General features: G+C 46.1%; 2 protein-coding genes across 4 annotated transcripts; both read left to right on the top strand.

Annotated features, from left to right (window-relative positions):
- The first annotated feature begins 2,141 nt into the window (after positions 1 to 2,141).
- On the top strand, positions 2,142 to 7,153 carry RPL26 (ribosomal protein L26). Its single transcript, XM_061143450.1, has 4 exons — positions 2,142 to 2,304; positions 3,660 to 3,832; positions 4,888 to 5,028; positions 6,977 to 7,153. Exons 1-4 carry the CDS (start codon positions 2,157 to 2,159, stop codon positions 7,103 to 7,105), a joined length of 591 nt encoding a protein of 196 aa, XP_060999433.1. The 5' UTR covers positions 2,142 to 2,156; the 3' UTR covers positions 7,106 to 7,153.
- Positions 7,154 to 7,878: 725 nt separating this feature from the next.
- KRBA2 (KRAB-A domain containing 2) lies at positions 7,879 to 15,310 on the top strand. Of its 3 annotated transcripts, XM_061143448.1 has the most exons (4): positions 7,879 to 8,639; positions 9,809 to 10,317; positions 10,434 to 10,619; positions 11,054 to 15,310. In XM_061143448.1, exons 3-4 carry the CDS (start codon positions 10,586 to 10,588, stop codon positions 12,307 to 12,309), a joined length of 1,290 nt encoding a protein of 429 aa, XP_060999431.1. In that variant the 5' UTR covers positions 7,879 to 8,639; positions 9,809 to 10,317; positions 10,434 to 10,585; the 3' UTR covers positions 12,310 to 15,310. The 3 variants fall into 3 exon arrangements, with proteins under 3 accessions (XP_060999431.1, XP_060999432.1, XP_060999430.1); XM_061143449.1 differs by lacking the exon at positions 9,809 to 10,317; XM_061143447.1 differs by having other exon boundaries at positions 9,809 to 10,619.
- Positions 15,311 to 15,382: the final 72 nt, after the last annotated feature.

Genomic DNA, 15,382 nt, shown 5'->3' with positions numbered 1-15,382 from the left:
AGTGATTATGCTTCCATGTGGTGGGCTTAGGTTTAATTACGAGGACTGTGTTGCATGGAAAGAAGGAGGTAAAGAGGCCTGAAAGGGTTGGGTGACGGCGAAGAATGATGGGGAAGCTGAAGAAGCAGAGAAGACCTTGGTGGGAAGAGAGGAAGATGATGATGAGACCTGAAGAAGAGATAAGAAGAAAGAGAAGCAGGTAAGACAGTAGAGACCAGAAAGGAAGGCAAGTAGGAAAGCAGGTGCCTTCAGAGGCTCCCATGACTATCCACATGCAACTCAAACTCAGCTCAACCCCAGAACCCCATGGGCTCCTGTCTGAATGCCTCTCATGCCAGCCACAAGGACCTGGCTCCTGGAGACACTGTGTCATGGACTTCACACCTCCCTGCCTTCCCTCAAGCTATTCCCACTGCCTCTAGGAGCTAATTTTTTTTAAAAATTTATCTATTTTTAATTGGAGGGCAATTGCTTTACAATGTTGTGTTGGTTTCTGCCATACATCAACAGGAGGAGCTAATTTTAACATTCTTCAAAAGTCAGTCAAGGGTGACTTCACCCCAGGTCTTCCCTGACCGCGGAGTCCTCTTCTGTTCTCCAAGCACAGAAACACCTAAGGGCAGCTGGGCTCAGTGAGCGCTTTTCTGGGTTTCTGTGGTGGTTGATTTCCTTGTTTCTCTCTCCTCTTAGACAGTGAGCTTCCTGCAGGCAGAAGCTTTGACTAATTTCATTTTGCAACTCCAGTGTGCAACTCTAGGCTGGCCCCATAAAAGATGTTCCATGAACATTTGTTGAAAAGAATTGCAGCAGAGGAATTCTGCTCTCCCTAAATTTTTGAATTACAAATAAAATCCTGGACTGTATCGTCACAGCATATTTAAGAACAAAACTATTTTTAAATCATGAAAGCACACGTTCTTGCGACTTCTCTGGTGGTCCAGGGGTTAAGACTCAGAGCTTCCACTGCAGCGAGTGAAGGTTCTATCCCTGGTCAGAGAACTAAGATCCCACATGCCACAGGTGTAGCCAAAAAAAAAAAAAAAACCCACAATCTTGACTGACTCCCCTGTGGCTCTCAAGGATATGATTTCTCACTCTGACGTGACCCAACGGGTTCTTACATTTCAGGCCCGCTTAGGGAATTACCAGAAGGAGCGGAAGCCAGCCTGCAGGGGTTTGTCTATAACCTATGGGTTCTCTATAACCTTGCACGAGCTCCTCTCACTTCTCCGTGGCTCAGCGTCCCCATCTGTGATATGGAACAACAATACCAGGATTACAAGACTCTGGTAGAGTAAAGGAGTTAAAAATGCAGTGAGTGCCCCCAGGACTCTGCAAGCTCAGAGTCTTAAGCATCGTGAAACGTGTGTCTTCCCTCCTGTGACACCTGTATTATTCACTCAACAGAAACCGGTCCCTTACCAGGTGCGCGGCCGGACGCGCGGCGGGAGTTCACCCTGCACTGCACTCCTTTTGCAGAGGAGCGCACCCCTTAGGCCTGCTTCCATCAGATCCTAAACTGAAAGAATGCAAGCGGTAAAATGAGGAAAAGGGCACAGCTATCAGCGTGGAGAGGCTTCCTCACGCCGCGCTCCTTCAAGGTGTGGTCTCGGACCAGCACTCCCGGCATCACCTGAGAGCGCGTTAGAAACCCGGGTTCAGTGCTATTTTCCCGGGGTTGTGGGGACAGACTTGCGGCCCAAGTCCTCGAAGGCCCCTCGCTGGCGGGAGCCGAATCTCTGGCGGCCCCGCGACAGAGTCCGCACACTCGGCTGTGTTCAAGCGGCAGCCTGCGCCGGGCTGGAGCTGGTTACGCGACACGAATACTCGACAGGCCCACGGCCTTTGCCTGGGATGTCCAGGTAACCGAGGTGACCAGCTAGCTGGAGTCCCAGCGCCACCTGGCGGTCAAATATAGGACACTCCCGCCTGGTATTCGAGAGTGAAGGGACACAGGTCCCTGGGGCCGCTCACTTCCTCAACACCCTCCACGACAGTAAGACCCCGAACAGCTCCCACCACTCGCCCGGGAACTATCGTTCCCAGAGGACACAGCTGCAGAATCCAGGACTCCCACCGGAGGCTCCAGGACCTGGAGAAAAGTTTTGCAGTCCCTCGCTGTTCCCCTCCGAGCCACGAGACGGCGCTAGTCATCGATGTTTTCCCAATTTCCTCTCTGCGTTCAAACTCCGCGCCTCTCTTGCTCAAGAAACATCGATCTCGCGAGATTTTGCGGAAACTTACAGAACCGGAAGCAGCCTGCAGATCTCTTCCCTTCTGTGGCCATCGCTGAAGCGCCGGCGGGTAAGTGTTTCCCGGGACGACGCGTATAATCCGCAACCATCTGTTCACGGGCACGGTGGCTTTCAACCCGGAGTGCCCCAGTACTGTTCCGGAGGCCGAGTAGCAGCCAGGGAGGCGGGCCAGGATGGTCTTGGCTTTTCTCCTAAGCTCAAGGGCTGCCGGGCTGGAGGAAGGAGGAGGAAAGAAGGGTTTTCAGACTTGGAAACGGGAGCTGAAGGGGAGAGAGCCTGTGGCGATGGTGTCTAGTCTGGGCAGAATAGTTTCCTAAAGAATGGTCTTGGGTAGTTTCTTGGTAAAACTTTCAGGCCTCGCACGCCCGTTGGAAGACTTTTTGGACCCGAGTTCTGTGCGTTTTCCAGGTTCGGGATATAGGGCCTGATTTCATTCATTTGGGAGGAAACTTAATCTGCAGGCTCCGTTCCGTAGATTAACGTTGATTGGTTTTTCTGAAACGTGGTAATACGTTTGAATTGAGTTGTCAAGTCTCCTTTACCCTAGTTAACAGAGATATAAGCACTGTCTTAGCTTCCTTACGCGGTAATTACGGAGTTTGGGTTTCCCTGGTGGCTAAGACGGTAAAGAATCCGCCTGCAATGCAGGAGACCGGGTTCGACCCCAGCATCGGGAAGATTTGAAGGGAATGGCTGGTTAGGCACTCTAGTGTTCTTGCCTAGAAGAATTCCATGAACAGCGGAGCCTGGCAGGCTACAGTCCGTGGGGTCACAAAGAGTCGGACACGACTGAGCGACTAATACATGGAGTTTGAGAGTGTAAACAAAAAGGTTAATTCCAATAGGTCTGTGGGCTATGGGAAGTTCTTCTATTCTGTAATTAATTTTAAAAATCCCAGGGAGAAGGCGAGGGTGGGATGTTCAGAAAGAACAGCATTGAAACAAGTATACTATCAAGGGTGAAACAGATCACCAGCCCAGGTTGGATGCATGAGACAAGTGCTCAGGGCTGGTGCACTGGGAAGACCCAGAGGGATGGGATGGAGAGGGAGGCGGGAGGGGGGATCGGGATGGGGAACACATGTAAATCAATGGCTGATTCATGTTAATGTATGGCAAAACCCACTACAATATTGTAATTAGCCTCCAACTAATAAAAATAAATGGAAAAAATAAAATAGTGCAATCAGAAAAAAAGATAAAATGAATAACTATGGCTATTTGAATAAAAATAAATAAATAAAAATCCCAGTAAAGCAATTCAGCTCAAGCAGGTTTTGAAGTTAATGTGACAGGTTTTTGTGAGCATTGTAAACTTTCAAGATGAAATTGTTGCAGATACTTGTTTGTAAACTGAGATTTTGGTTCTTTAAGGGTTTACACCTCTTTTAACTTTTTATTTAGCCAAAATGAAGTTCAATCCCTTTGTGACTTCTGACCGAAGCAAGAATCGAAAGAGGCATTTCAATGCGCCTTCCCACATTCGCAGGAAAATTATGTCTTCTCCTCTTTCTAAAGAGCTAAGACAGAAGTACAACGTTCGATCCATGCCCATCCGAAAGGATGATGAAGTTCAGGTATGTGCCGGTGTTCAGGTCATCTTGTCGAACATCCTGCACTTTATTAACAGACTATGGGTTGAAACATAAACTGCTTTTTTCACCGTTACTCTTTGGTGAAAATCTGTTGTCCCAAGCATCAGATGCAGTCGTGATAAAACAAAAGAAAAATGGTTTGGAACCAGAACATTGGCTTGGGATTATCTTTTTCTGGGTATGTTTGGTCATTAGAGAGGCATTTGAGAACCAGTAAACAAGTCTGTCTCTAAATCAAAATTCAGATACACAAGTTCCAGGGAACTAGCAGTCTGGGTGTTAAGACTGCACTCCCAATGCAGGAGACACGGGTTAAGTGAGAGCTTCCATAAATTCTAGCTGTAACCTGCAGCTAGTGATTAATAAAAGATTTAAAGCCATCTGTTAAGCAGCTTCCATGTTACCAACATTTCATGAGGTAAACAGCCATTTTTCGCTCCTGAGCTGGTGCTAAAATTGCTGGTAGATCTGAGAGGCCATCTTCTGCTTCCAAGATATTTTAATCTGAGAAAGTCTGTGATTGGGAAGAAGCATCTATTCAGAAACACTGTGGCTGGCTGAGGATCATCGGGGAGAGAATATGATGCTGGTTAACCTTTGGGAGAGAATTGGCCTGTTCCTGAAGTATTAGCTGCTGCTCATGCTCTGGCATTTAGTTGGACCCTTTAGTAGGTTGTGAATTTAAATACTTGTGGCCTTTTCCCTTTGAAGTGACAGTTTCCTTGTCAACTGGTACCAAAAAACAAGGTGGGCTTGTTGCTCATTTTTAACCCTGAAACAAGCCCACCACTGCTGGTGGCCCATCAGTTGTAGAGATGTACTGTCCATCACTGTAGTTTATATGGGGCATAGTTTACTTGCAGGTTAGTTGAAGCCAGAGAGGGAATTACTGGCATATTTCCATTGACCATTAGGTCTTTCAAAATTGGAAGGTCCTGTATATGATAGAATGAGGTTTACCTGATTCATAGATTTACTGGCTTACAAGTTTAATGTTCCTTTATCCGCATATATGTTACTTCTGAATTTGCATTTAGGTTGTACGAGGGCACTACAAAGGGCAGCAAATTGGCAAAGTAGTCCAGGTGTACAGGAAGAAATACGTCATCTACATTGAACGAGTGCAGCGGGAGAAGGCTAACGGAACAACTGTCCATGTGGGCATTCACCCCAGCAAGGTGGGTGTTTTTGAGAACACTTGAGATGGGGGAAAGAAATTACAGCAATCGCTGACAAATGTGACTGCTTGTTTACAGAAATAGATTTTAGGTGTTCTGGAAATCAGTCTTAAAGCCAGTACTATTTTTTTCTGAAATCAAGGTGTCTTTAACAGTTATCCTGTATGTATGTATATGTAATGTACCTTTTCCTTAAAAAGTATTGGTAAGCTGATTGATCAATCTAACAATGAATAGATCTTAAAATCTAGGAAATAGGGTAGTGTTTAGATGCTATGGAGGCCATACCCTGTGTATTAAACAGAATTGAGTAAGCTGTAAGGAAAGTAGGTCTTAAGCCATTTGCAGATCTAGAGCTCAGAGACTAGATTCATTGATACAGTCTAATTCTCCTGTCCTTGACTTCAATGTGGATTCTCCAATACTGCTTTCTCTTGAAAGGTAATAAATGCACTTGGTGCCTGTTCAAATACTGAGGTGTCGGTTTTTTAAGATCTTGAGTTGGCACCATAAATCTAATCTTGAGACTACACAAAAGTCGAAAGACTAATACATCTGTTGCTTTATCTTTCACCTAGAATTCACAGCTACCATTTTCTTTCCCTTCTTCCTACCCCTCCAGTGGATTACAAACATCAATGACAGAGTGCATCTCCTAAGAGCAAGGGCTTTCCCACTCTACTACAATCTTATTTTTGCCCCTAGGACTGGATCAGCTGCTGTCAAGGTCACCAATACAGTGTTTTCTGAACTTAATGTAGTGTTTGACACCATTGATCTCTTTGACTTACCTTCATCTCTTATTCCAAACACACCTCAATATCCAGTTAACGATTTTGCATTTCAACTTGGATATCTAATCAATATCTCAAACCCAACATGTTTAAACTACTGGCTTATTTTATTCGTGAATCCTCTTACTCATAGTAGTCTGCTACCAACAGTGTGTGTGACAGGTCTGTCCTTCTCAACTGCTTAGGCCAGCATGTCATTACTGATTGTTGACTGCTGTCACATTATATCCAGAATCCTGTCTGCTTGTTACCGTCAGCGTGGCCTACAAGGCTCATCTCCAGGGACTTCCCTGGTGGTCCAGTGGCTAAGACTGTGCTTCCAGTGCAGGGGGCACAGGTTCGTTCCCTGGTTGGGGATACTAGATCCCGCGTGCCACAACTAAGACCTGGCGCAACCATACAGAGTTCACTCAGCAGCTGCTACTTGGTGGTTTCACTCTCCTTGTTCTAGTCTGCTGGCCTCTTTGCTGTTCCTGTAACTATGCTACTGTGTGGTGGTTGGCAGCATCCACCTGGCAGCTTCACAGAATTGGATATTCTGTTTCCTAGTCTACTGAAGCAGAATTTGGGGGTGGGAACAAGGGGTATATTTTAACAAGCCCTTCAGACACTCAGATCTGAGAAATACCTATTAAACTTGGAAGTTATCCTGCCTCTGGACTTGAATGTTTGCTGTTCTCTTTGAAACACTTCTGCCTTTTCAGGTCTCTGTTCAAGCCCTTTTCTTGGGGCCTGCCTGACATTGATAACAATTTAACCCCTTTCCTCCAGCATTTCATCTCATTAATCTCCATGGTAGTCGAGATTGTCCTTTGGTCACTATGCTGAATCCCCAGATCTTGTTCACTGCTATCTTCTTCCTTCCTTCCTAACACTAAAATCTTCATAATCTGGATACCTTTAGTGACAAATCTGTTGGAATTTAATTTTATCACAGAAGACGTGAGAAGAACCACCAGTGCCACACTGCCTTCTCTGTGGGCTGAACATTAGTGAACATTTAAGTCAGGTTTGTTTGGGGGTAAAGAATCATTTCTAGCACTTAAGCAATCCACTCCCACAAGTGGGAGACTGAATGTTAGACCTTCCCATGTGTTCTGTATTGGTGATTGTTTAAAGCTTATAAAGTTTTTTTTTTTCTTATTTGTCTGCAGGTGGTTATCACCAGACTAAAACTGGACAAAGACCGCAAAAAGATCCTCGAACGTAAAGCCAAATCTCGCCAAGTAGGAAAGGAAAAGGGCAAATATAAGGAAGAAACAATTGAGAAGATGCAGGAATAAAGTCATCTTGTCTACAGCTTTCATTAAAAACTGTTAAAATGAACAGTCTTTATGTGTGGTGCTTTGGGACAAGGCCTGGTTGGTTTTCAAGGAAGTTCTGGTGATGTTAGCTGTCTAGGGGCAGACCATCCTTATCTGGTGGCTTGATTCCACTAATGAAAAGTACTGTTTGGAAAAAGCTGGATTTTTAATCAATTTTGAACACCTAATAATAATGGACTAACATAGTAATTTTTTAAAATTTTCTTTTTTTAAAAAAAGCAGGAAAAAGCAGTTAAGGGATGCAGCGAAATACCCTAGTGCCCCTTTTACCACCTTGTTTTCTGCACTGTTGTTGAGTGAGTGGTGTCAGGCCAAAAGATCTTTAACTTAAAATCTGAGGGCAAAAGTACTCACCTAAAAAGCAGCTTCTCCGAGAGGAGGAAGTGATGCAGTGCAGGATTAGCTGTTGGCAACACTTGTGCCGCCGCCCTTCCTCACTTTAAGCATATAAACGTGCTTTACGTGCTGGAGGCGAGCACTTACTTATCTTGGAGCCTTAACAACAACGTAGGGAAAGAGATGACCAATTTTGCTGCCGCCAGAGGCCCTAATCGGTGTCTGCCTTAGCCAAGGTCACACCTCGACCTGTCCCAGATCTCACCTCAAGAACTTCACCGCGTCTCAGCCGGGAATATGGCCCGCCGCTGTATCTTTGAGCGCTCCCTCGGGAGGGGCGGGGCTTCCGGCCGGCGCGGAGCTGCTTCCGGCGCATCGAGCCGCCGGAGCCGCTAGCGCTCGTGGGCAGGAGGGGCCCGGACGGCTCGTGACCCTCTGCTCCTGGTTCATCTCTTCTTCCGGGCCTCCCTCTCTTGCAAAAATCCCTAGCTCGGTCTCCTCCCCTGGCCTGGCTCTTTCATTCAATCGGGGGAGTAGGCGGGTCCCGATTGCCGAGAGAAACCCGCGGGCGACGGGGCGAGGTGTTGCGGAGTTGGGACTCAGGACCGCACAAAGGACCTGATGCCCGAGCCAGGTCTTCAGGAATAAGCGGGAGGTTGTTTTATTTAAGGTGCAGGGCACTGTGCTAAATGCTTTACCCACATTATCACAACTGTAGTGATGTAGACTAGCATTCTCCCCATTCTATTGTGGAAGCTGAAGCCTCAGTAACTTTGCTCCGCTTATTCAGTAAGTGATGAGTCAGAAATCGACTTCCCAAGCCTAGACTCAACCATACCTCTGCACTGTCTCTCTATTATACTGTAAGCCGACTGACATATTCTTTGAACATCTTTTGTTCAGCTCTGTAATCGTGGGCCCTCTGAGGGGATACAGCGAGATAGAAGCCCAGCCTCTGTCTTCTAGGTTGTATACACCTGAATCAGTTGACTAAAAAGGCAAAGCGCTCCAGTGATTGGTGCTGGCTGTTCAGAGGAGGGACAGACAGATGGCAATCAGAGTGCGTCAAGAAGAATGCTGACCTGAGCTGGGTGTGATTTGGAAGATCAATGGAAGAACATTCCAGGTCGGGGGCAGCCAAAGCAAAGACTCACAGGTGAGTGAGGAAGGAGGATCTTTCCAGTTTTCTGTGAACAAGCTCATTTGTCAGTTACCCCACCAGAACAGATCACACCAAGAAGCTGGCCGCCTTTCTTTGGGCCTCGTTTTTTTCATTCTGCTTTAGAACAGGTGTTGAAAACTCAGTTAACTACAGGGGTGGGCTGTTAAGGTGACAAAGTTAGTAGCTGGCTTAGAGACTGGGAAGCCAGAGAGTGTGGACTGTCCAAAAGGAGCTACTGCCTCTCCCCTGGAGACAGATGTTGCCAAGTCAAACAGCTCCCGGTGTGACTGGATCGTCCCATTTTTCAAGAAAGCTAGAAATCTAGATTTTTTAATGAATTCCCCAGTCTGTAAATATAGGTAACTCATCCAATTAAAAAAAAAAAAAGCAAACAAACACTGGGTAGGCTAACCAAAATATGTCTATTAGCCAAATGTGACTCTCTGGCTATAGAATTTCATGGGATTGGGTAAGGACCATTTCGCATGTTGAAGACTGAGATTTTTCCATCTGAATTATTTCCAGCCTGTCTTCATTCCTTTATAGGATGGAGACGAGACTCTTCCTTCCTGTGTAGTTCGCTGAGGGCCTCAAATAGCAGCCAGAGCAGCCAGTTTCTGAGAGATGCTGGTTTCAGTGAGGAGTCTAGGAGCTCTTCCTGGTTTGCATTGACCATCTTGTGGTTTCAAGTGTCTTCTAAGGACGTAGGATGATAATACATAATCCTTGGGAAACAAAGCCCCATGTCAGTGATTATATGGGACTAGTGGATGAAACCTTTTTTTTTTAACTGAAGGACTTTTGAGAGCCATTAAAATGTCCGTTTGCATTGAGAATGTGGAGTTCAGGTTTAAAGAGTATTTTACAAACATTCTGTTTCTTTGATTCTAAAATGCATATTTTTCACATTTTAAAAATCTGGATGTGTTCATTTAATGTAGGGTCTCTGTTTTTCCTGTGAAAAGAAAATTGTCATTAAGTCAGCAGTTTCAATGTCAGAAGTGTCTTTAGAATCAGGAATGTCATGTAGTTAACCAATGATGCCAAGCAAGGAAATCCGAAATCTTTTTAGTGGAGGACATTCAGGACTGGGAATCAAGCTTTGCTTAACTGAGACTCTTGCTCAGAGCTTTTAAATGTTTCCATCTTTCTCTGCTTCTTAGGATTCTGCCCTGGCCCTCAGGTTTTCATCTGATGGCTGGCATCTTGGGGATCTTGTTTTCGTAAGATTGTTGGAATTACTGTGATCATCATATGAAGGCTTCCCCTGGCCTCATCACATCCCATATCCTGGAGTTGTCCTAAGGAACCTTGGTTTAGACATCCGAGTATCAAGTTCTCTTCCGGAGGAATTCTCCAGTCTTGGTGGCGTGTGGACCCCATTTGGGGTAACTCTTTGGCATGATAATCTGACACAGCTGTCTATCCCCAGGTGTAATTTGTCCATTTTTGAAAACTGGCCCTGCTGCCTCTTTTCAGAACCATTAACCCTGTACCTGGAAGTGTCTCCTAACCTTGGGGTGCTCAAGTTCAGTTGGACACTCTGCTTCATTCTGGAAAAAAAATATGTGGGCTCCAGCTCAGGCAGCATCAAGACAGGCCAGGCCTGCAGACCCTCCAAGAGGACAAAACCCCTCTTCCTCACTGTAAAGCTGGATTCATCTTACTGGATGTGAGACCTTTCCTCTACCCTGTTATCTTTCCTTCTGTGTGATAATCACATGCTCACATTCAGTCATGCATGTGGGTATGCCTTTTTTCCCAGAACCTCCATGTTCTCTTCCACAGTTCTGCTGCAGCTGCTCCTCAGCCCAGGCCCCAAGGCACAGCAGTCCCTGTGGAAGTAGATGATGTCATCTGGGGAGGCAGCAACATTTGAGGATCTGACCAAAGACTGGAAGTATTAGGAAGCCCCTCAGAAGGACTGCAGCAGAGGCATAATGCTGAACAGTTACGAGAATGTGGTCCCTCAGGGTAAGGACTCAGTCTTCATTTACTAACCCTGTGTACAACTGACAGGGAAAAGTCATCATTTAAAAAAATCCCAGGACTTCCCTGGAGGTCCATTGGTTAGGACTTTGTGCTTCTACTGCAGGTGGTGCAGTTTCCATCCTATTTGCCACAATTAAAGATCCTGTATGCAGCAACTAAGACCGGGTGCAGCCAAAATAAACAAATACTTTGAATTTTTTTAAATAAAATTCTGTTGACATGCTCTTGTTTTGAATGACCCTAGTGGGCTTTCTGGGTATTTTTATTCTGTTCCTGCTTTATACCAGCATGCTAGTATCTGTCTTCCATATCTTCAAAAATCAGATGAAAGAATTATGGGGAACCTTGGCGGAAAAGTGTTCCAGGTGGCATATCATGAAATTCAACTTTGTTCGCTTCTTTCTCCATCTCTTTAGGAGACTTCTTAGAATTCTCCATGACACCACAGAGAGCTGGAAATAATCCCCCTGGTGTTTCAAGTCCAAGTGAAACAGAAACGGACATAAGTACCATGAGAGAAAAGTTTCTCACCAGTGTGACCAAGTTGGTAGAAAGCAAAAGTTACAACAGCAAGGTATTTTCCAAAGAAAAGTACTTTCAAACAATCAAGGAAGTCAAAGAAGCTAAAGAGAAGGGGAAGAAGTCATCACGTGATTATCGCCGTGCAGCAAAATATGATGTGATTTCTGTAGAAGGCACAGAGAAACTCATAGAGGCTGCTCACAGAGAACGAGATCGAATACGGTATTATGTACACAAGGAAGAGTTGTTTGACATCCTTCATGACACACATCTCAATATTGGCCATGGCGGGCGGACACGCATGCTCAAGGAGCTGCAAGGCAAATATGGGAATGTCACCAAAGAAGTCATTGTCTTATATCTGACTCTGTGTAAACAGTGCCACCAGAAGAACCCAGTACCCAAGAGAGGCCTTGCACCCAAGCCCATGGCATGTAAGGACAATGACTCCAGATGCCAAGTTGAAGTCCTTGATATGCAGTCAAATGCTGATGGGGAATTCAAGTTCATTTTGTATTACCAGGATCACTTAACCAAGTTCATTATTTTACGGCCATTAAAAGCCAAGCAGGCCCATGAGGTAGTCAGTGTCCTGTTGGATATTTTCACAATTCTTGGTCCACCCAGCGTGTTAGAATCTGACAGCGGCATAGAGTTCACAAACCAGGTTGTTAATGAGCTCAACGAGGTATGGCCAGACCTAAAGATTGTCCTTGGTAAATCCCACCCTGGCCAAGGCCAGGGCTTCCTGGAGCAAGCAAGCCATGATGTCAAGACCATGCTGAGTGCCTGGATGCAGAGTAACCACTCCTGTCATTGGACCGAAGGCCTGCGATTCATGCAGATGGTGAGGAATCAGGCCTTTGATGGTTCCTTGCAGCAGAGTCCATATGAGGCAATGTTTGGTTGTAAAGCCAAATTTGGACTCTATTCCTCACATTTGCCCCGGGAAACTGTGGCTGTTTTACACACAGAGGAGGAGCTAGAAATTGCTGAAGAACAACTGGAAAGCAGCCTCTGGGTCAGGCAGGAAGAGAGGGCTGAGGTTGGAGCAGACCGGTCTGACATGGAAGAGGACGTTGATCCCACACCTCTCGAAGCCTCGGAGCCCAGCACCTCCCAGGCGGCCTCAGGTCTCTTCTCCTGGTGAACAGACATCTGCTGGGTGGCCGCTTAGTGCCTCTGGGTGCCGTAGAGCCACCTGAGAGTTGTAGCCAAGACCCCAGATGAAAGGAGTGAAGGCCACTCTCTCAGGAACGCCATTCTTGGTAGTCCTGGGTCAGAGGGGACGGTGGCTCCAGTCTCTGATCTCACCTGCCCTAACAAATTCCCACAAACCTGGAGGCTTAAAACAGAACTTTGGGGACTTCCCTGGCAGTCCAGGGTTGAGACTGTGAGCTCTCAATGCAGGGGGAGCAGGTTTGATCCTTGGTTGGGGAACTAGGATCCTGCATGCTGAGGACACAGCCAAAATTTAAAAAAAAAAAGATTAAAAAAAAAACTTTCTTCTTAGTCCTAGAGGCCAGAGATCTGAAATCAGGGTGTTGGCAGGGTTCATTCCTTCTGGAGGCGCCAAGAGAGAATCCATTCCAGGCCTTCCTCCTTTCTCTAGTGGCTGTCAGCAGTTCTTGGCACCCCTGGGCTCAGAGTAGCACAGATCCAGCCTCGGCCTTGTCTTCATGTGGCCTTCTCTCCTTGGTCTGTGTGTGTGCTTCTCTTCTGTCTCTTACAAGGACCCCGTTGGACACCAAATCTATGTAGTTGGATTTAGGGCCCAGCCTAATTAATGATTTCATCTCAAGATACTTACCTTAATTTCATCTGCAAAGACCCTGTTTCTAAATAAGTTCACATTCATGGTTGCTCAGGGCTTGGACTTGGACATATCTTTGGGGGGTGGTGGTGACTGCAGTTATACTGCAATTGGCTCAGGGGTAATGAACCTGCTTGCCAATGCAGGAGATTCAGATTTGATCCCTGGGTCAGGAAGATCCCCTGGAGGTGGAAATGGCAACTCGCTCCAGTATTCTTGCCTGGGAAATCCCATGGACAGAGGAGCATGGCAGACTGCAGTCCATAGTGTTGCAAAAGTCTGACACAGCTTAGCGACTGAGCATGCACACAGTTCTACTGACTACAATCAGTGGAAGAGGATGTTTGCTTGCAGAACATAAACTGATGGGGTCTGAGCCCTGTAGAGCTGGTGGGATTGCCCTGCATGTATCAAGTATCTGTTCCTGCTCCTCAGGCACAGAACCCAAAAGATGGGGGCATCAGAGAAAAAGATGTAGATGAAGGACAAATAATGAGAAGAACAGAGGTTGATCTCACGTGCCCCAGAGACGCCGCCCCACTCGCTGAGCTTTGTTTTCTGCTTCAAGAGAAACCTGATGTACCCACCCTGCTCTCAGAATGGCATCCACTGGGATCGATCTGCCTGAAATAAATTTTAAAAATAGGTCAAAATTAAGGCATGGCTAGGGTTTGGGTCTGAGCCTGCCAGTGTGCTGTGCCTCAAGCACAGCATGACGTGTAGTCCTGGAACGGTCATACATTCCAGGAAGTGACCAATAGCCGGAAAACAACTAGGGACTCCGGAGCAAATTGCAAAAGTTGGCCTGAGGTCACTGCTTCAGCCAGAGAAGAATAGAGCAAAGGCCAGTCTGGGTCACAGTTCAGAGGAAAGGGGAGGGTAATGCCCAGGATCTGTGCATGGCTGTATTCTCAAAGGCCTGGAAGAGGACTCAGCCCATCAGAGGTGTTGAGTAAGGGTTTGTTGAGTGAATAAATGATTCTACAGACATGGACACAGGGAAGGAGAAGGGGCCTGCAGTTTCTGACTCTCCAGTTCTTTCTTCCTGCATATCCCAGAACCATCTCAAACCATTCTGGGGGACTTCCCTGGTGGTCCAGTGGTTAAGACTCTGCGCTTCCAGTACAAGGGGCACAGGTTTGATCCCTGGTTGGGGGAGTAAAATCCCACATGTGCCTTGGCACCGCCAAAAAAAAAAAATTCTGATTGCCCCCAACTTTGGCTTCCCCTTGGGCCAAGAGCAGTCTCCTGATGATGCCTGCCTCACAGGGTAGTTGTGAAAGACAGTGAGATAATGCTTGTGAACTTCTAAGATGTGAGTTGTCCTTGCTACCTTCAGATCTTACCCTCATCATGAGAGTTGGAGATCACTGTTGCCATTCCTTTGCTGATTAAACAGTGTTAAGCTAGACATCCAGGAAATCTGCACTATTATTAGACAGGAAGTGATGTCACTCTTCCAGCTTGTCTTGGAGGACCAGAATCTTGGCTTCATCCTCGGCCAGCACCTCACATCCCCTTCCTGTATCACTCAGCTGAGCAGGGCCTGGGAGGCCCAACTTGACTGATGTTGCCCCCTGTCCCCCCCATGCTGACCTACCACCTCCTGATGGCGGAGCAAATCAGGAACCACACCATCAGCTCCTGTGGGTAAGAGGTCAAAGGAGGCACTATGCTACTGTCTTTCCCAGGGGGTGGCTGCAAATAACGGAGGTTTCCGGAGCTGCTACCTCAGCCTTTCTCTTCTGCTCCCTAGTGTTTACAGTGGAGGGACCTAGAGGAGGACACCTAGACCCAGCCCAGCCTTCCTCTGTGTTATCACATTTCAGCATCTGGAGCAGAACCAGGCTTTCAGTTTGCAAATATGTTTTGTCCATATAATGTCTTTTAAATTTAAAAGTTAATTGCCATCACTTTCAAAGCAGATTTCACATAAGAATCTGGATGTCTAGCACTTCTTGAAAATTTAGAAGATCTGACCTCCCACATTTTTTGCATGGCAGCCAATGACCAAGTAGTAACCCCCAGGAGACAGTCCAGTCCTGCATTCTACATTAGTCCACCATCTAGGCTGTTCAGATTGTTTGCATACTTGTTTCTATGGTCGATTGCTAAAGAAAGGCAAATGAAGTCAATGTGAATAAAGGCCAGAAACAGACCCTTGTATCTAGGAATTTGTGATAAAAGACATTTCAGATCTGTGGGAGGGATTGTATTATTCAGTTAATGGTGCTGATCAATTATATTTCAATTTAAAAAAAAGATAGTAGTGCTGGATCATAGAGCTGTCCAACTGGAATAAAATAAAGTCTGATCCCTAAACAGAAAACAAAACTGTAAAAATATTGGGGAAGAGAAATAGGAGATTTTTGTGATCTTGAAATGGAGAAACCCATATAAGAAAAGGTTA

Source organism: Dama dama, chromosome 5 (genome assembly GCF_033118175.1).
Source record: "Dama dama isolate Ldn47 chromosome 5, ASM3311817v1, whole genome shotgun sequence".
Classification (NCBI taxonomy): Eukaryota; Metazoa; Chordata; class Mammalia; order Artiodactyla; family Cervidae; genus Dama; species Dama dama.
This window is presented reverse-complemented; position numbering and strand designations above follow the sequence as displayed.